Source organism: Columba livia, chromosome 15 (genome assembly GCF_036013475.1).
Source record: "Columba livia isolate bColLiv1 breed racing homer chromosome 15, bColLiv1.pat.W.v2, whole genome shotgun sequence".
NCBI classification, from domain to species: Eukaryota; Metazoa; Chordata; class Aves; order Columbiformes; family Columbidae; genus Columba; species Columba livia.
In genome coordinates this window covers 3,475,075-3,495,878 of record NC_088616.1, presented here as the reverse complement: position 1 = coordinate 3,495,878, position 20,804 = coordinate 3,475,075, and the positions used below count along the sequence as shown (strand labels likewise).

Sequence of the window (20,804 nt, the reverse complement as noted above, 5' to 3'; positions counted from 1 at the left end):
TTTATCTGTATTGTATGCTCCGTGCTTAAGAGCACACAGAAAAGAAAAAATCACATAACACAAGCCTGTGTAAAACCAGGCCTGTTTGGCAGCACCTTTCAGTTACAGAAAGCACATTATTCCCCTTCCTTTTCTTTCATAATTCTGCTTTCTGTGATCAAGGTGTCACTTCAGTGTGAATCTGAAGAATGACATGAGAGAATGACTTCCAAATTTTTGTAAGAAACAAGCCACCTCTTGGGAGAACTAGTTACAGAGGGGTTCTGTCTTTTTTTTGATAGCATTTCTAAAGAGCTTCCTGGTATGGGGTGGCTACTCAGTTTATACTAAATACTGGAGAGGGTTGCTTATTCTTTCCCTCAATTTCCTCTCTCTAGGAATATTTCTGATATTGCTGCATATTCTAATACTGTGTTAAATTTTCTAGTTCCTAATTTAAACAGATTCTTGCTGGCATTTGATGTTATGCCTTCATAATATTTTGGTTTATTTCCTATTACTAAAAAGTGAATGTGTAAGCATAGTGCTTGACAGAACTGCATTTTCCACCCAGTTATTCTTCAATATTCATAAATAATAGTATACTGTTAGGCTTGATGTACATACTAAGTTGAATATTGATTGTTTCTTGGTGTTTTCTTTTATTAGATGATGCATCAGCTCTGGAGCAGCCTCAGATGACCATTTCTGGTCAAATGATGTTGACTGATGAAACTCTTCCAGCTGTCTCAAAGTCTAGCAAGAATGCTATAAAAACCAATGACATAGAAACGGCAAACCTGTCTCCCAGCCTGATTCCTGCACAGCAGCCCACGATATCCTTAATAACAGATGACAATACAGATGCACTAAGTGTGGAGTCACTTACCCTGGTGCCACCGGTTGATCCACACAGCATCCGAACTTTCAGCTGCATTCCCCCAACGTCTTTGCAATCTGAAGCTGAAGTTTCCAAGGTAAAAGAGGTAGAGGAAGAATGTTCCGATTAAAGCCAACCTGCAGGCTGTGCTGAACAGTGAAGCAAATGCAACCATATTCTTCCTTGTTTTTTCTTTGGGAGTCCAGATAATTCGTGAAGCCAGCGAGGCTATCTGGTCTGCAAAAGAGCCTCACTGCCAAAAGAGAATGTGGGCAGCTTTTACAGCAAACATCAGATGCTCAGCATCTTTAAACTAGACAAGAAAAACAAACAAACCAACTTTTGAATCTGAACTGGTTGTTTCCTACCAATTTGTGTTATGAAGAACATGGAAGTATTTCAGAGCACCTGCTTTCCTTCTGTTATAGAGTTTCAGCTGCAGGAACTAAGTTAATTGTAAAAGGTCTACAGTATTATGGCAAAGTGAAGACATTTTTGGATACCTGGGTTCAGGATATTGTATCATTACGTCTTTGAAACTGGAGACATACCATTGATCAGAAAAAATTATATACTGTAGTAGAGAGATAGCATTTCCATTTGAGACATGGTGTGTTTTTCAGTTTGGTTGGGTTTGTTTGGTTTTTGTTTTTTTAATCCCAATCTCATTCATCTTTTGGAGGTCTGCATGATACCAGCAGGCTTGGCCACTTCCAGTGTTGTCTTTGGAGAACTCTGGACTTCAATATTGTCTCTTCCGTGTGTAATATTTATTTCAAGGTTTGATTCAAAGCCAGATATATGTCAAAAAGCTTTTTAAAAGGTAAAAGCCTGAAATTTAATGACAAATGCTTGTTCGAATTAACATAAGGGATTTTTGAGACTGCTTTAGTCGTTGGTTAACCAGCTACAGAGGAATGTGAAATATTTTAAGAGATTGCTATAGGTTGTTTGTTCGCTTCTGACAGTCAAATTGCTGCACCTCCTTTGTACTGAAGGATGGCTTCTAGGAGGAGATGGGAGCAGTTTTACTATAAAGAGGTTTTTAAAATGTTCATCTTCGTGTAGGAAGGAGGTCACCACATCTAACTGATAATTCCTTTTCAAGTCTGAAACTCAAAAGGAAAGGTATTGTGTAGTTTTTTTCCTATCTGGGATAGTATCACAGTTAAGCAACATTACTACAGAAAAGTGATCCTGAGCTTGTGCCTGCCTTACTTTGCTTCCTAGATCTGATACCAAGTTGACAGAAAGTAGTGGAAAAGTGTTGATTAAAGTCTGAAATGTTCTTTGCTGATTTGATACGTAATTTAACACGAATGTAATGGAAGGTGTCACGTCAATTTCCATGTGTGTTAATTTAAATTAATAGTAAAATGAGCAGAATGTCCTTCTTGGTCTGCTCATAACATGGAGTGCTTTCTGGCTCTCAAAGATTGAAGACTGCTATTTACTGTACTTGGTCTTGTGATTTCAGTCGTCGGTGCAATGTTTCCTCTTTCTATCTCTACTAACACTGATTTCATATCAAGTAGGTGAATCTGAAAGGCTTTTACCTCTTCTTGGCTATCAGATGAAATACTTGAAGTGATTTCAAATGTTACATATGCGATTGACTAATCCACAAGTATAACTTTGCTCACTTTTTCCATCTTTTCCTTCACATAATAACTTAATCTTTAGAATGTGTATACAAGGTGTCTGCAGTTGAACACCAGCACTTTTTTTCTTCCCTCATTAGCTTATGCATGGAGTTTTCTGACCATTCCAGAGTGGCTTAAACTCTAAATTAATTCTGAGAGTTAGGTGTCTTCAGCACTGCTATGGATATGGATGAGAAGTTGGCATTGCTGGTCTAAGAGCCTGCCTTTTCTTTTGCTCGTATCCTTGGGGTGAGTTTACACAGCGGTCACTGTTGCAGGTGATGTACGTGCACCTCAACAAGCCTGGGATTCAAGTGGTAATTTGGGCATAAGGACCACATAAAATTGTATCAGCTGAACTGATGGCAGTCTAGTCTTCCTTTAGTGTGTTGCACCCTTGCACTGTACCCCTGTAATATTCTGAAGATAACTGTAAAAATGATGCCTTATTTAATTTGAAAGCATTTTATCTTAGTTGTTAACCTTAACTGTTGACCTAGATTACACAAAATGCCACCCTTAAAGAGAATTTATTTTATGTAGGAAAACATTTATCTTTATTAATCTAATTTCAAATTCAGTTATAGCAAGAGTAGGGCCATGCACAAGGAGTCTTTTTAATTAGTATGTATAATCTCACCCTGGAGCTGTACTTCACAAGAAATGGGACAGAGGAAAAAAAAAGGTGACTTTGTGCTTTTCGATGCCTTTGAGTGGTTTTGAAATCTCATGACCAGTGCGATTTACTGAGAGCTTCACAGGAAATGGCTGAGATAGATACTGGTATTAGGAGAACAGAAGACCAGGTCTAATGTCGAGTGTGCTGCTGGCAGAGCCTTGCTGGTGTGGAAAGGTGGGATATCTTAGCAGTTCTATTAAACATTCTCTGCAAAGATGGACTGTCACTGGGAGCTGGTGCTCTGTCTGCACCAGCTCTGCCGCTGATGTGTTGTTATATAAATGCTACAACTGGTACAGACCATTCTGAATCTCTGAATGCTTATGCCACAGAAGCAATTGATTTTGATTTGTTTGCTTCTAATATGAAGGTATATGTGCCTAAAATTGGACTGTGCTTCATGCTGCATTAGGAGACTTCAGAATGTAGAAGCTTTGGAGATGCTGAAATAATCTGTCATCGACAGTCTTTTATCTCTGCAAGTTCAGTGTTACTCATCTACAGTTCCTTGAAGAGTATCATATCTGTCTTTCCTTTATCAGAAAAACTCAAGGGCTGTTTCCTTATCCCCCTTTCACTGTAAAAAGGAAATTCAACCAAGAAAGTATTAGCACATCAGCCACAAATGTAATTTTTTTCTAAACAAAAATTGATGTGAGTCAGTGTAACATCATTCTTTTTAACCCAATCCAAATACCAAGTTGCAGATAAGAGCAGCAGCTGAACACCTGACTTTGTAAAAGGCTCACTACTTCAGTGTAACAATGCAGAGGGAGGTAGAATCACTCTAAAATAAATATAACAGTGTTCCAGGGCAACATGCCAACATTTTGGAGAGATGCTAAATTCTCAGTGTGTTTGTAGAGGCCATGCCTATCTTCAGCCAGATTCTGTCAACATGAAACAGTTCTATTATTCTCTTTCTTTTGAGAAGAGAAGCCAAGGCATACTGAATGTTACTTTGCTGTTTTATAGTCCGCATAGCTCATTTTATCAAATTTTACCAACCTATTGGTTAATAGAACTATGTATTGTCTTCACTGTTAGGTCTCCCTGCTTCTTGCTGGTCCCCTTTGCTTTTCTGTCATCCAGTGTACAACAGTGGACAAGACCCAGCTTTTAATTTGTGAAGAGAGTAACAGCAACAGCCACTTGGAAACTGGGTCAAAAGTGGAGGGAGGAAATGTTAGTGCCCAGTTCTAATGTCTGCTTCACCAGAGAGGTAATGCTTGCAGTGTAAAACTTGGGTGCAAAAAGTAATTGGTTTGCAGAAACTCTTTGATATAGAAAGAAACCAAAGGTTAAGCTTCCTGCTTTTCGTTCTACAAGCTGAGTGGATTAAACCAAATTCATTAGAAATGTGGTCACATATATTAATACAAAACTAAAAGCTGTATTTTGTGTGTGAAATCATGATGATATACAATACAAGGACTGAGCTCATTTCTATTCTCCAATGCTAAATCATGAGAAACTAAAATTCTGATTTCTCTTCCTTTAAGCTGAGCTTTTTTTTAAAAAAAAAGGTATAAAATGACACCTGTTAAAGGAGCTCCTCAACATTCTTCGCTTTACAACAGTTGGAATTTCCTTTGAAGTCACTTGGTGAGGAAAAATTTGGAATCTCTTCCAGGATTCATTTATTGTTTTGCAATATTGTTACGAAAGGACAGGTATGTGACATTTAAAAACTCTTATTCTGTATCCAGAATTTAAGACTCAAATCTAGATCAGTATTCAGAGTTGAAGTCAACGTCCAGTGATTCATATGAACCCTTTGTCCAATAGAGACAGAATACAGGGAGAAATAATGTTCCTTTGTGGATTTGAAGTATTATTGTGTGTAAAATTTTAAAACCAATGGTTAAGGTATTTTGTTTATAGCAAAGTCAGCAATCTTTAGAATTGAAGTTACTGTGATTTTTTTTTTTCCTAATTAAGCAGTAAGACGTGAGTGACTTAGAACTTCCACACTTAATGCAGGTGGTCTGGGGTGATTACTTTAAGCAATCTAGGAATTCAGTAATTGCCCTGCAATTGAGTGTCATTTTACAGCAGTAAATTGGATTTAAAACTGTATGCGTGACAACATAGGTAAGCTCTCAGACAAGAAGGTCAAACTCTCAGTGTGTGAAGCCACTTCACCAAAGTAAACACTTGAATCGCATGGTGCTGTCGCTGCTGTAGTGTGATCAGTCACTTCTCCCATGGCATGTGTTACAGGTAAATAACTACAGAATAACCAGTTAATAGTTTCTCTAACCTGCACATAGTACTCTTCAAAACAATCCCTCCATGCTAAACATTCTGCTGTTGTCTTCACTAACCAGCTAAAGTTAACAGGAAGTTGCATTTAAAAGAACATTGCACGGGCATCTGTCATCTAGGAAATCAGATGCTTTAGTCCTCTAGCTGAACCTGAGATATGCACAGAGACATCAGATGGGGCATCAGTGAGATCGAGGCATTTTGCCTCAAAGATGGTGTCTCTTTGATGAGTCTTGTACTTTTCAGGCAACCTAATGTTAGGCATCTAAATATATGTTGAAAATTCTCTTCCTGACTTACTGTCATTTGCAGCATGAATTAGAAACAAATAGGATAACTCTTACTGGCTCCTGTTGGCTTCTGGAAAGCAGGTGGTGATCCAAGCAGGGCTCTCTAGGGTGGGATGTTTTTAGGGGGCGGGAGGGGGAAGCGCTTGGGGTTTTTTCCTGCTGCTCAGGAATTTTGGAGCAGCAACAAAGACATGGGACGTGCAGTTCTGGACTGAGGCTCAAACAGAAGGTTCTTTCATATGGAAATGTATTTTTATATTACATTTGTACAGAATTTTCCATATTTTGATCTCCCAAAATTTTTAGATTTGCGCATTGCTCGGATTTCATTTCTTCTGCAAGGTGTTATAAAACATGTATTTTTATGTTCGTTAATGTATTATAAATGTAAAGCTAAATTTTGCTCGTCTAATAAATGTGCACTGTGGCAGTATCTGTTTTATTGTTTTGCTAACTTGAATTCATTTGTTCTTAGTATGAAAAAGAAAAAGTTGAGTCATTATTGTGACTGTCTTGTTAGCATAATGCGTGGAATGCATTTATTAGAAAGAAAATAACTAACAAGGTCTTAAGAAGCAGGTAATGACTAAGAATACTTAATGATAAAAGCTAGAGTACGATAAGCTTCAGACTAGTATAGAGTGTTCCCAGGGTTCTTTTAAGATCTTAATCTTAAGGTACATGAGGTGGTTTTTTTTCATCCTGTTCTCCATTGGTTTTGGTCCTGGGTGCTCATACTACACTGAATTTGACATGGTAATTGCAATCGGATCACTTAGGTGTGTATGAGACGGTCTGAGATTTTGTGTTTGGGTGTATTTAAGGGCTGTGGCAGAAATATTATATTCACAGTGAACACGAACATGATTTTGGAAAGGATGGAGAATAGATTCAAGTATCCAAATTTATCGACTCTCAGAATTTCTAGGAGATTTGTTTTGGCCAGCAATAGCACTGAATAATAGATTGCTACAGCTCCTGGGGACCTGCTGGAAGCCTTTTAAACTGTCGAGGATAACTTTAGGCATCTCCACTTGTGAATAGGTATGTTGGTATTTTTGTTGCAAACTGTTTACTTCATTTTGAGCTGTTTTGAGAGTTTGATTGTTTTAAGGGCGAAGAGGGGGAAATGTATTTTTCTAGAAGAATGAATGTACCTGGGATTTAAATACTACATAAAGCGTTTAATGAACATGAAGGACTGTCCTCTTATGAAATGGATTTCAACAAAGTTGTGTCTTAAATGTACTTCATTTGGAGAAAAAAAAAAAAAAGTCCTGAACATGGAAAAAAGCCCAAACACAACAGAATTTAATTCTGAAATTTCTTTCACAGGCAATAAGTATGAATTATTTAATGTAAGTTATGTTAGATATTTGGAGTAAATGTAACAGTATCTTATGTTAATTTAAAGAAAACTGTAAATAAGTGTCTGGCAAGGGAGTGAAATTAGAAAATCTTGGTGTGTGTTTCTGAAATGCAGATTTCTATAGCTAAGCTAAGTCTGTATTTGGTGGCATTGATCAAGTGTCATGGCTATTGCAAACCTGGGCAAGAATGAACAAGAGACCTTTCTTTGTAAATGGATCTTGGCAATAAAAATGGTGTTACTGAGAAAACTTCCTTCCCTTTCATGTTCTGTTGCTGGATTTGATGCATAAGGACATTCAATAACAGTGATATGCAAAATTTGCAGAAGGTTGGTTTTGTTAACAACTATGGGGTGTGTATGTGAATGTTGGGCATTTTAATCTTTAAACTGAAATAGCCAAGGAATTTTTGCATTGTGTATGCAGGAAAGACACAGCTTGAGAGAGAGAGCAGAAAGGCAGCCTGTGGAGGTGATGAGACCAAGTAGATGAGAGCAAGGGTTGGGAGTGACTGGGCAACGTTTAAACTGCCTGTGAACCACTTGGAAAGTGCCTGTCATGTGTGATTTCTTCCCCAAATATACCCTTGCGCCCTCCACCACTTTCTCTTTTCTGCATGTTGCCAGTTCAGTGTATGGATTAAATCCAACTGAGTTATTAGTTAGATTCTGGTTAATTAGCCTCTCCATCTGTAGGAATTAATTATAGTCAGTCTACGTTCCTTGTGAAATGTTATTTCTCACACCAGGCATTGCTCCAGAAGCTTTCTTAGGAAGAAGTTAAATCACACTGTACTGTGAAATAAGCAAGCTCTGTGTCGCAGGTGGGAGACAACACAGTGATTTACTATAAGATGCAAATATTAAAACGTGGTCTTTTGGAGAAAGTGATCTTAAATCTGCTCCTGGCAGTTGGACTTTCTGCATCGTGCCAGTAGTGCTGCTGTAAGGACACCCCTTGTCTAATGCGTGGCCAGGAAGTTCCCATCTGTTTGAAACTGTCTCGTGGTTCCTGTGTCCTTCTGATGCCTCAGAATTTTGCAGCCCTTTGTCTTGTCGCTGTAGAAGATCTTTTTAGACTTGGGCACTGAGTCAGGTTCAGCATCTTGCCCTGGGTTGCTGATGGTCACAGATGGACAAATTGACATGCAATGCTTTATTAGTCCACTCTTTTCTTGGTCCCCATGAAAAGTGCAGCCACTTTGAACAGTCCTTTAATAGGTAAATCCACATCTTTATCATTAAGATAAGTCCTTCTGGCACAGTTATAGAAAAAAGAAAGTGAAACTATGTGGTTTGTTTCTATATCAAGGCAAGATTTCACTGGGATTGCATGAGAGCAGCTGGTTGGGGGGGCAAAGAAATTGTATCCCTAACGGCACTTTTCTGCTGCCAGGTTGGATGAAGACAAAAGCTGTATCGGCGCTTTCTGGTGATCTTTTTGAATAAGTGATGCCTACAACTTGGAATGCAAGCTCGCTGTTTATGTGAGTGCATTCCCTGAAAATTCTGTTGAATTTTAAGCAGGTTTCTTTTATCTCTCAAAGAAGGAGAGGTGGTGAGAGTTGCAACACTTGGAGTTGTAACTCGGAACCGGCCGAATAAGCAGAAAGGTTTCAGGCGAGTGTTGTCACACAGTTCAGGCTGTTGAGCTGATGGGGAATAACTCTGGTTGGCTGGTGTTTGTTGTGTATCTGCTTTTAGCTCAAGGATTCTACCGACAGCTTATCTGTGAACATGTCTAGGTCTTAAAATTATTATTGCTTTTGGTTGCCAGTTCTCTAAAATGGATTTTAAGATGTGAAATTGTTATCAAGTGCCTTATTTTTCAGGGTTACAGTATGAGATCATTTGAAATATGTTGAAAGCTTTTGGCTGTCCTCAGAGACTCATTCTAGAAAGTTGGGAAATGTGCTTGTTGAATGGAAAATACTGATCTCATCATTCCATCCTCACTGTCTTGCCCGCAAATAAAGGTTTATATTTCACATAGGTCACAGTTTAATATTTTTTCGGCCTGTTTGGATGACCGATAAGGACGGACGAATACACAGGCTCTGTTTCCTAGTTACACATCATTTTTCTCAGCTTTAGTACGCAATAAACATTGTGACACAGGCTGGGAAAAAAAGCTGTTGTTTTACTACAGAAATAAATTTTGACATCAAGTTAATTGGGTTAAGACATCTTTGTGTAAATTTGTCTTCCTTTTTGGATCATTTATTTGAAGCAGATTTAGGTTGCTGAGGAGCTAAAACTACAGGGTACCCTTGAAACTTACGTACATTAAATGAGCACTACAAACAGTTGTAGTGACTCAATTGTTTGAGCTAAGCTGGTTGCAGGAGTTAATGTGATTGGCACAGGAGCAAAGAATGATAATATATTCCAGCCCCTTGCCAGAAAACTTATTAAAAGAATTGTTACAAAATTTGGAGAGGAGGTTTATTTTAGTATAGTTGTTAATGGTAGAGTGTTTCCTGAGCCCTCCTCCCCTGCTGCTCTCCCAAAATGGGTCACTTATTCCCAGGAAACATTTGGCTCTTTACTTCAGCAACATTGCTCTTGTCAGTGATTTAAATGGGCTGTAAACATGACTTTGTGAGGCACTCAAAACGACAGAACAAAAATCTGCACAAAACCAAGAGGTTAATGAAATCTGAGCTACCTCTGTGTATGTAACAGCATCAGCCTCCCAACGAGCACTTTGTGGAAAGCTGTAGTTATTGTGGTAATATTTCAAATATATCAACTTCACCCTCTTACTAAAGGGTTGGGAAGTGTCGTGTTGATCTGGCGGTAGTTACCAAACTGGAGGTTATGGGAAAGTTGATTACATAGTTATGCAATAACAATCAGACTTACGCCTGTAAGTCTCCCCACTTCTTTACTGCTTTGGTTTAAGGCTTTAGGAAAATCACAAGATGGGAATCCTTTCATGTAGGCTGGTATAACTGAGATGGGCAGACTCTCGATCCTCTGATATTTAAAAACTTTCTCACATAAGCCATAATAGGGAATTTCTGTTATGATTTTAAACTATGCAGTTCAGGAAGAGCTGCTTTTTCTACCAAAACACTTGATTTTCTGAGTTAATTTTGAGGAAAACTTCAGGCCTTTCTCAGCTTGTTTAAATGACAGAGAAAATATTAAAAAGGAGAAAATACGAGAAGGCGCTAGTAAAGAATTACTCATCTGCAAGAGATGATGAGGTTTTTTTAAATACCTGAAAATGGCTTTGCAAAATTGTCCTGCCTATTCTGGGCCCTAGTAAATGCATTGGGTTTGCATATTTTTGCTTTAGGATAATATTCTGAAGGTAGAAATTCAATTTTGGGTGGCTAAAAGTAAACAAACACCCTAATAGCTCTGCCACAGACTGGAGGAGGGAAGGAATTCCCTCACGTGGAAGAAAGCTTCTCTTCATAGTAGGTGTCCTACCACAAGTACTAGTTGGGAAGTCATGGTTAAGGTGAGAACTTCAACAGCTTTTTTAAAACAACCAATGATGAGTAAATTTACCCTCTGCTTCTATGAAGAGTCAGGTTTTTTGGTAGGGAATCAAAAACCCTCGAGAAATCACCAATGTAGTTGATCTTTGAACAAAAGAACACTGTTTCCCATTATTGCTTCTTAGCCTGCCTTTTATTGGCAGCACTAAATAGAGGAAATTTCGTTTTTTAATTTGCAATGTTGCTTCATTCTCTGGTCCGTTAGTCAGAGCCTACGAGTGTTGTGATTCACTGCTGATTCAGTGTGTGAGATGGTTTAGCATTTTTCTGTTGTTACTGGTTTCTGTTTAACATCTTTTTTCCTTTTTTTCTGGGGATTGAGATGGCAGCATCACAACTGCAGATAACTCCACTGCTCCACGAGCCGGTTAACTGTGTTCTAACTGCGCCCATTGTGGGACAGGAGAAATTGCGCAAGTGGTTGTTGTAGCACATCTGGTGAGGGGAGGTTGCCCGTGAGTAAGAACAAAAACATTAACAGAAGGTCTACAAAGTAGAGGCAGGATTGTGCCGGTTCACCGGCGGACAGGCCGCCAGCTCCAGCCCCAGGGGACGGCTGGGATCCCATCAAGAGCCATTTCCTGTTCCGTCTCTAACCTGCCCAGCTGTCTGCAGAGAACAGGGCTGAGAGCCTTGAAGTACTTGGTGACAGAAATTATTGCAGGAAACTAGTGGAGTTATTCTCCTGAAAAGCAACTGGGCGTTTCTGTCAGCAGCATGGAACTCAGTTTGAAGTTTTAGGTCACTGAACAGCTCTGCTGGCACTGGGTGCTCTGACAGGACGCGCTGTACCTGCTCACTGCTGAAGCTGGTGGCAGCTCCAGCTCTCCTGTCCTTGTAAGAGTTTACAGAACATTGGAGCCGTCATGCATGGTTCAATAGAAACTTTAATGCCATGTTCAGGGGAGGATTTTCAAGACAGACAATAATTAGGTTTTAATTTTAATTGAATTTATTTTTATCTGTTGATATGCAGATATAAAAAAAAAAAAATAAAAATAACTGAAAGCAAAACATAAAAAAATGTAGCTGGCCAGTGGTCATCTAACCCAGTATTTCCAGTGTTTGTTACCCTATTCGGTACACCTGTTAATCTATATGAATGCAGTTTTGGATATGTTACGATTGCAAATACTTCCTATGCACATCTTGTGATTTATGTCTGATATTCTAAAGTTCAGTGAGATCAGTGTGTTTTGGAGAGGTTGTCTTTGAATGTGAGATTTACCTGCTGCTTGTTATCCAACACATCCCTCCCCAGCTAGTGCAGCCAGTGGCACTGGAATAGGCCTTAGGACAGGGGGCTGGCTAAAGGCAGAACAACTGGCTTGCTTCCACCTTTTTTTGTAGAGGCTGTATGGAAAATGAAAAATTGCAAACAGTGGTATGAGCTCTGCCTTTTTTTTTTAATATCTCTAATTCCTGTTTCTCTAAAAGATCCCAACAAGCAACATGGAATGGTGGGGAGAGGCTGCCCCCGAGGCCCAAATGGTTCTTGCCCCGCCCTGTGCCCACTGAGTCATTGCTGATAGTGAGACATGTTAAGAGCCATTCAGATGTTTCAGAGTGATATCAAGAATTTATACCAAAAAATCTTGGCTACTTAATGTCTAATTTTGGTAAAGTTGAAGAGTCTGTTGCAAAATATGAGTTTAGCATTTTGGGGTCTTGTTTTCCATATAAGCAAATAAGGAGATTTTCACATACGTTTCTAGTGGATGAGAGTTCAAAAGTTTCTTATATTAGAAAACCTCAATTATCTTAAAGTAATACATTAATTTCCAGAATATTTAATAAAACAGACCTATAATGTTGCGTATGTGGTTACAACCTTTTGAATATTGGGGACTGCCTGCATCTCTCAAACCAGAGCCTTTTTCTCCAGTATGCGTACACATTTATTTTTCATAGTAGGTCATAGCTTAAGCTCAAAATAAAGGCGTTTTGCTTTGTTTGGCTGGTCGCAGACTTTGCTGTTCCCTTTTGGCTTCTCTCTGGTAAGAAATTTGAAACCCTTTGTAAACTTTCATGTAACTAGGTCTTGTTTCAGGTATTAGAGCTTCGAAGCTTTTAAGGAGAAAACTTATAATTCATACAAAGAATGAAAATAATAGGTATTTTGACAGGACAGTCCAAGAGAAAATAAAGATCAGTATATAGCATTTTATATGTAATCTTGACCTTGATGCAGGACATCAGTTACTTAACTGATACAATAAAAAAAATAAGGCATCTGTAAGAATATTAGATTTAACTGTCCACAGCCATGCTTGCATTTAAATTACACTCTTTATACACCACATGTGTATTACCCTGTGCAGACCCTGTTGCTGAGGTGAGAAGGTTGTCACTGAATTCCAGAGTTCTTGGGAACAAGATGTGAGCAGCTTTGCTTTGATGCTTCTCTATCCTGCAGTTCACTTGAATTTGCTTATCACAGTTTATCAGCTTCGAGGCTTTCCTGCGAAAGTCTTGTTTGCAACCACTGGCTGCTGAGAACTCGTAATTCTTACATAGCTGCCCAAACGCTTTGGAGGGGCATAGTCTTGCTTGGCTAAATTTTGTTTACAATAGGTCTTGCAAGCTTCTTTGTGAGTTTGTGAGCAGATCTTCATATTAGATGTTCTGTGGGGGAGGGTGACTTGTCAAATTCTTTAAAACCACAGATCTCTTTGAACCATAGTCTTGGCGCTAAGGTTCATCTGTTTTTACTTTGAATCTGAAAAGGAAAAGAGTCCTGACTTTTCTATAGCTGCATTCAGGTTCATTCACATGGAGCGCACGGTGTGTGATCCTGGCGTCACCTTTGCTTTAGCTTAATAGGACTTGGGCAGGTCATCAGCCCGTCTGTTCTTTAGTTCATGCTTTTCAAATATATTTATATCAAACAATTAATGGTGCACTTGAGAAGCTTAGTTCATGTTTGTAAAGTGCTTTGATGTTGATCCTAAGCATTAATCTTTTTAACTCCTTGTCATAAAGGAATGTTATTTAAATTATACTTCCCATCTTACCACTTGCACCAGATAATGTAGTTCTTGTTGAGGACCTGGAACTTTGAAAGTCACAATAAAAAACCTTCGTTTTTTCACTTGCACCATAACTCTTGAGTCATCTGAACAACTTCCAAATGCTAGCAGTCCAGGACCTATAGAGCACTGTTAGCAATGAAACTTAACCGAAATTCACTCATTATGTATTTCTAAGAACAATAATTTAAACAGTGTCCTGACTGGAGGAAGTGAGTGTGTCTGGCAGAAACTAGTTTGTTGATTTTTTTTCAGTATTTTCAAGAAAACAAATGCAGAAGTCCCTGTAGCCTGGTGTTAAAATGTACCCCTGTCTGTTGGCAGGATTTCCTCAGCTCCCTGGTTGATACTGTACCATTTATTCAGGAAGCTGAAATTTCTGGATAGTCCCATGACTAACCTTGTTAATGTGAAACCCTTAATGCTGTATTCTTGCTTAATTCCTTACTGATGGTGAGCTGAATGATTAGAAGCTGACTGAAGAACTTCTCATTCTCCTCTGCTGTAATTGCACAGATGTCCCTGATGACACTGAAACTGAAATTGTGTTGTACTGGATGCTGTACAGACATTAATTGAGTCAAACCCTGTTACAAAGAGTTTATAGTCTGCAGTGATGACTTGTATGTAGGGTGTGTGACTTGGGTGTAAGGTAGTGCCATTGTTTCTGGATTAAAGATCATATCACAGACTGCTTGATGAAAATTGTTTATAAAGTCTGTGGATGGCTCAAGAACCGAACCCAAAGCAACTGCTTTTGCTGATGATTGCTTTGTGTTTCCAGTGGTAAGAGAGATTATATGCAATATCTGATGTTAAAATGCATCTTCTGGACAAGATTTTTTTTTCCTAGTACATGTGAGGAAACATTTCCATGTAATGCTGTTCCATAGAACAGTGTGTTATGATGAGTAAATAGATATTTTAAGAAAAGTAACTTGACAAACGCAGGATGCTTGTTCAGCCAGTCTGGCTGAGGATCAGCTGGAATATTGCCCCAGCTGCCAGCAGGAGGTCGTTGAAGAGCAGTTTCCCATCTCCTCTGTAATCTGAAAAGTTCGGAATAATATTAACGTTGACACAAAGTGATGACCAGTGATCAGTCCAGCTACACTTCTGCAGAGCCTCATGAGAATAACAGCTGAGAAGTCGTCATCCCTCTGTCAATGTTGGTTTGTTCTTCCCTGTGCAAACTGTGTATTTAATGTTGCGCGGTGAGTTGCACACTGGGAACAGCGCTGTGCCTAAAAAGGGGCTAGAGGCAAGTTTCAAACGTGACTTATGGTTTGATTACATACAAAGTGTCTAAACCAGCAGATGTTCGGGGACACTAAATGAGCAAAATCTATTATTTCAAGCTTTTTGATGGAGTAAATGTAAATTGTGTATTAAGCAACTTTCATGCAAGCCTTCCATAGCCAAAATTACTCTACTAGAAATCTTGCGATGAAGTTAGCTCTTCTGTCCAAGCAGACCCGAGGCACAAGGTGTGTTTTGGGGTTCAGCAGGACATACTTTTCCTCTGCAGAGCCGTGTTGTGGGGAAAGGCAGACAAACATACAGACAGATTTAGTTCTGGCTGAGGACACATCAGTGTTAGTTCTTGTTACTCTGTTTTACATATGTAGCTGTCATGTCTCTGAATTGCTTCTAGATTAGGGAAACAATAGGAAAGAAAACCACAGTATTTCTCAACTCTGCGAATTAAAGTATAGTTAGTTCTGCAAATGGACAATTTTCAGACATTGCAGTACAAACAACAAAATTTGCTGCCTTTGTCAGTGTTTGAGAGATGGCTCAGGCTGAGTTTTACCTTAGTGTTAATTTATTGTTGTGACTTTAATTTTTTGTTTATTTTGTTTTGTTTCAGTGAAAAATGAAAAATGTAACTCACCCCACCTGAAACCAGAATGCTGGGACATGCTTCCACGAGCTCTGAGCTGGGCCTGAGTAAAGATGCACTTGCGTGCTTGCCCTGGGACTTAGATCCGTAGCTGTGTCCAGCTTCAGCCACCAGAGAAGTGAAGTTGCACGTCTTCGCTCAGACTCTCCTGTGCCTGTGAGAGGGAATCAGCCTTTCAGGTGCGTTTGGCTCACAGTCTAGAGGGTTTGTTTTGGAGCAATTCCAAATCTGTCTGCACAGTAATATGTTCCTACAAGATGTTTTATTTTTAGGTGGTAGATCCAGTAATCACTTCTGTACAGTGAACCACGAGGATCTCTGGCAGCTCTAACCTGAAAAAGCAGCAGCACCTTGTTTTGTTTGCTTTCCTTCTCTGTTCCAGGAGACTTGGGAGGATTCATCTGCAGTTCAGTGTGCAATGTGAAATCCTGTTCTTTATGTTAAAATAGGCAGTGAAGAAACAGAGTGAAGTGGGAACCTGCAATTCAACCTGCTTGAGTGAGGGTAGAGAAACAAACCCTATATGTACAAGACATAAAATAAGTACATGGCCCTCAATGAACTCGGCAGCCTTGGACAAAGCAGGTTGTTGCTCATTGCTGCTTCCAGAGTCAGTCTGCAACGTGTAGTAATGGGCAGGTGGTTGGGAGCTGCGCGCTCCAAACAGTTTGCAGTGGACAGTTTGTAAAATGAGAGGGGATTATGTCCCTGCGCAGGAGTGTCACAGAGCTGAGCAACACCTCAGCAAGGCAGAAACATCCTGAATTGGACTGTCTATTAATACCATGCCAAGAAAATCCAAAACTTTGCTGCTACCTCTGAGGCTTTGAATCTGCAGAGTATCCTCGCTCTGTGACTAGATAGGCTTGTGTGTACCCTCGCCTATTACTGGACTTAGGTGTGTAAGTATGGTGCTGTCTCCTTCATTCACAGGACCTGAGTGTATAAAAAGTATTTGGCTCTCATTCATTCACGGGGGGTTTGTTGCCTGTCACAGAGGAGCATGTTTGGAGTGATCTCCCGAACTGAAACTGCAGAACTGGTCACTGGCCTCTAACATAAGATCCAGGTGTAAGACTTATGTAGGTACATGAATTCAACGTTTTTATTAATAGAGGCTATTTATTTCTATTGATATTAGTGCACTAACTTTAATACTACTTTTTTTTCTTTCACCATGAGGTAGTGTATCATTTGGTGCACAGTATTACAGTTTGCAGTAAAATCTGCACAGCTTCTTAATGTAAAAATACTGGGGTTTTTTAAGAAGTAGATTAATAAGGATCATCTTAAGTACATATGTACATACATAAGTACATACAGACTCGGGAATGTTCTCTTTGCATCTCTGACTTCATGTAAGTCAACAAGAGCTGAAGCAGAAAGCCAAGTGAGAAAGCAGAGCATGACCTACTCTGGGTGTTTGGGACAGAACAATGTGGACTTCAGGGGAATGGTTCTAATTCTTACTGCAGAAGGGAGACCTGCAGGGCTGGGCAATGAGCCTGTTCTGCCTGCAGAGCTGCTCTGGACTCTGTTTCCCTTTATTTTCCAGCTCCTCTAGGATGTGGTTAATTCTACAATGTTGCAGTGTGGCTACAGGAGCAATATTGTTTGTGTGAAACTGGAGAGAAATGGGTGGTTAAGTCTGCTTCAGCTGTAATTAAGTCTGAAATGTCTCAGTGGTCACATTAGAAGCACTAATTTTAAGCTCACTTATTGGTTTAGAGCATAACCATTTGTTACATGAAAAGGCAAAGGGGTTTTTTTGTCCTTCAAACGATTTTCTGTGCGGAATATGAAAAGAAAAAAAAAGTGCTCTTCAAAGCATCAAGACAATAGTACCCACTACAGCCTCCTTGTCATGCCAAAATAAATCAGTTAAGAAACCTAAACCATTTTTTGAATGGAAAAAGTATCTAATCACACACACAGAATCACAGAATGTTCGGGATTGGAAGGGACCTCAAAAGATCATCTAGTCCAATCCCCCTCCTTTTTTGTCCATTGGTGAAACAAGCTATGCCTGCAAGTTCATCCCATGGGTGACTATTTCACTATTTGTGTTCCAGGGATGGACTTCTAATGTCAAGTTAGTCATGCAGCAGCTTACATTTAAATTACATTCAGGAGTGTGTCATTTCAACGTGTTTTCCCTTGCAGAAAATGGTCTTTTGTTCCTGCCTTTACCTTGCAAGTTTCCATGTCCTTGGATATATTGGCAACTCTTTTTGGGTTGTGTGTGTTGCTACCAGTTTTGATCAAATGAGATTTGAAAGTACAAAAATGCAAAATACTCTAGATGGGGTGGGAATTAGAAGTAGCTCATGTGGAATTGTTGGTAGGAGTATTTTTGTCATGCTTGTGTCACCATTTATTGCAGGGCAAGGATAAAGTGTGGCAGATGCTCTCTGTTAACCCCTGCCCTCCCCACCAAGGAAGGGGAAAAGGAAGAGAGACTTACCAGCTGGAAGATTAAAACAGCTTTACTAACAATACTAGTAATAAGAGAAATAATGCAAAACGCACAAAACCAAGATTGAGTCTCCTGAATGACCAGGGAATTGGGGGCTGTGGGGCAGACCCCAGGAACTCCTGGACTGTACTCTGCAGTAGATGGGAACTGGATTCAGGAATGCATGGACTTGAACCGGGATCATGACAACAGGCAGGGTCCTCTCCAGAAGCCAGCCGTGGATGAAGAGAACGAGACCCTCGTGATCTTCCAGCTTTAAACTGCGTATGACGTGGATGGCATGGAATACCTGCCTGGTCCCTTTGGGTCCCCAGTTCTGTCCACCCCTCCCTGCAAGTACGACCCTTTAATGACTTCTCTCTTGTGGGATACAAGAGGTCTGTCAGTGACTGTGGCTGCTGTAGTAATAAAATAGAAACATGGGCCTGCGTGCCATTCCTGCCCTCAGCTCGGTAAAACTATAAACAGCAGATGTTATCAGCTCTGGAGCAGACACTCTCTGAAGACGTGCAGCCAGCTTCCGAAAAGTGCAGTTACTTAGAAGAAATGTAACTGAAAGGAAAATTCACTGAAAGACAATTGATCTTGTTTTAACCAAAACCAGAACAGCGTGGTCCGTCAGTGAGAACAAATGAAACACCAGATACAAATTTAGCTTAAATAAATGGAATGATGTCCAGAACTAAAATATCAGAACTTCTGTATTTTGAAGCAGCCAGGGACAGAGAAGTCTGTTTTATGCATTCCCTGCCAGTGACCTTTGGACACAGTGCTTATGTAATGGAAGTTTGCTGGTTCTAATCACAAAATATATGTTTTGGGCTGTTTCAGCTAAGTGCAGAACATATTTAAAGAAATTTAAAACTGATGATTGAACGCTGAACAGTTGCAGTGAAGGAATGGCCTTGCACCTGCTGGTCTATTGCAAACAAGAATAGGTGCGAGGAGTCAGTGTCCTTGCTTTTCTTGAGAAATCTGGAAATGCTCAATAGTTGTTTAGTTTGGAAACATTCCTGATGGGAGTGCAGGAAACCTGCGGGCTGAAGAGGCTATTGCTGAGAAATAGAAACTGAGCTCCTCCCTTGGCAATGGGCACAACAGCTGAACCAGGAGAATAAAAAGTGAAACTGCCACTGTCACTTCAGGGATTTCAGCAAAGCCGGTGATAAACAGCCATTTGAAGTTTTACCCAAGTTTGAACTCGGGGCTGGCTCAACTCCTACAAATGGTTATTCTGCTCGTGCACCCTCCAGCTCTCAGCTGGTGCAGCTACAGCAGCCACTGGCTCACAGCACAGGAGTCAGCAGGTGCTGAAAAGCTCGCTGCTGAAATAGGTACGTCACTTCAAAGCTAGTTCAGTTCAGTTGCCACCTGTGCAAATGTATTAAAACATGAATTTATTCCTTTTTAATGTGGTGAGTTCCCAGCAAACTAGAGACTTTTATATTAGTTAACTTTGAGCCTGGAGGGATTGTCCTGGTGCTGACTTTGATGCTACTAAATGGCTTAGTTTCTCCTTACATCTTTATATGACACTAGCTGCTGATGTGGTGATACCAAGATGTTCACTCAACACATGTTATGGAATTAAGCTGAAGTATCATAAACAGAATTGTGTTGATAATGTTCCATCTAACAGATGGCCCTGCAAAGGTGTCTGTAAAACCCAGCTCTTTAGTCTTACCTTAGAAAGTTTAATCACTCAGCTTCCAGGTGGTGGTGGCTTCTGTTCCCCTTCTCTCCCTTGGCAGAACTGAATAAACCACTGAATATATTTCTAAGAAGACAGTACTACCAAAAGAGTGGAGTGAGATGGCAAGTAAAATGAATGATAAATAACTAGAAAGGTGTAAGGGGCATAATCATTAACAGCATAAGTCAGGAACTGACTGTGTCTAGAAAGCCAGCCCTGGGGTTTAGTCATTGCCAGTGTGTTCTGCACGCCTGTGCTGTTCCTTTTCCTCCACTTCTCTGCTGTCCCCGTCCCCTTGCACAGGTCTTCAAAGCCCCTGACAGGTTTGAGTGACAAGGTGGGGTGTGGGGGTTTTTTCACTTTGTTTTCTATCCACACCATGTCCACAGTGTTGACTTCCTCAATTTGTTGCAGTAGAAGCAAAGACTTCATGGCAGAAAGTTTAAGAAATGAGTGAATTTTTTTTTATTAGGAACTAGATTGTTTGATTTCAAAGAAAAATATTATTTGCTTTTTTCTGGAAATTTTCCCACAAATGCCTGCTGTAAGATTCCTGAATGAGCATCCACTCAGCTAAGTCAAATTAAAGACATGTTGTCAGTGTAACCTCCAGATGCTGAGAACTGGGCATTTTTAGCTGTTGAGAGAGCTCAGATCATAAAGGTCTGGGGAATCTAGGAGCCAGATGTATTAATATTCATTCAGTATCTTCCCCTTTCACCAGCACAAGGCTTTTGGAAAATGAAACAGCAAAGCAAAGGAAGCCAACTGATAGCTAAAGCCAGAACAGCTGTTGAAACTTTTTGAAAAACAACGCTTTTATACCATTAGCATTCTGAGTTGCTTTCTGAAGCTTTCTTGCTTCAGAATCATCATCTTATTTGAGCTATTTGGTCTTTTGCTCTCTCACTCCAACCCTTTGTTTAGCTAATGTACTTTGACATGGTTTTCCAGAAAGGATTTAGTCCTAAAACCAAAAAGTACTTGGAGCACATGGGCACCATCACTTTGGTGTAGATCTGCTTGTCTTTTGTCCCTTCCCCAGCCTGGGTGTGTTGTGCCTGCTTAGCTGGGCACTGCACG

The 20,804-nt window shown here is 39.9% G+C and overlaps 1 protein-coding gene across 21 annotated transcripts in view; it reads left to right on the top strand.

The window, feature by feature from the left end:
- Positions 1–20,804, top strand: part of CLEC16A (C-type lectin domain containing 16A) — a 170,462-nt gene that overhangs the window by 68,323 nt on the left and 81,335 nt on the right. For 18 of the 21 annotated variants that reach the window (XM_065030473.1, XM_065030478.1, XM_065030477.1 and 15 more), the window contains 2 exons: positions 649–15,731; positions 17,936–19,362. In XM_065030473.1, coding sequence (XP_064886545.1) covers positions 649–989 — 341 coding nt within the window. In that variant the 3' untranslated portion in view covers positions 990–15,731; positions 17,936–19,362. Of the gene's footprint in view, positions 1–648; positions 15,732–17,935; positions 19,363–20,804 lie in introns of those variants that run through there. The other 3 variants (XM_065030492.1, XM_065030490.1, XM_065030491.1) reach the window with 2 other exon arrangements.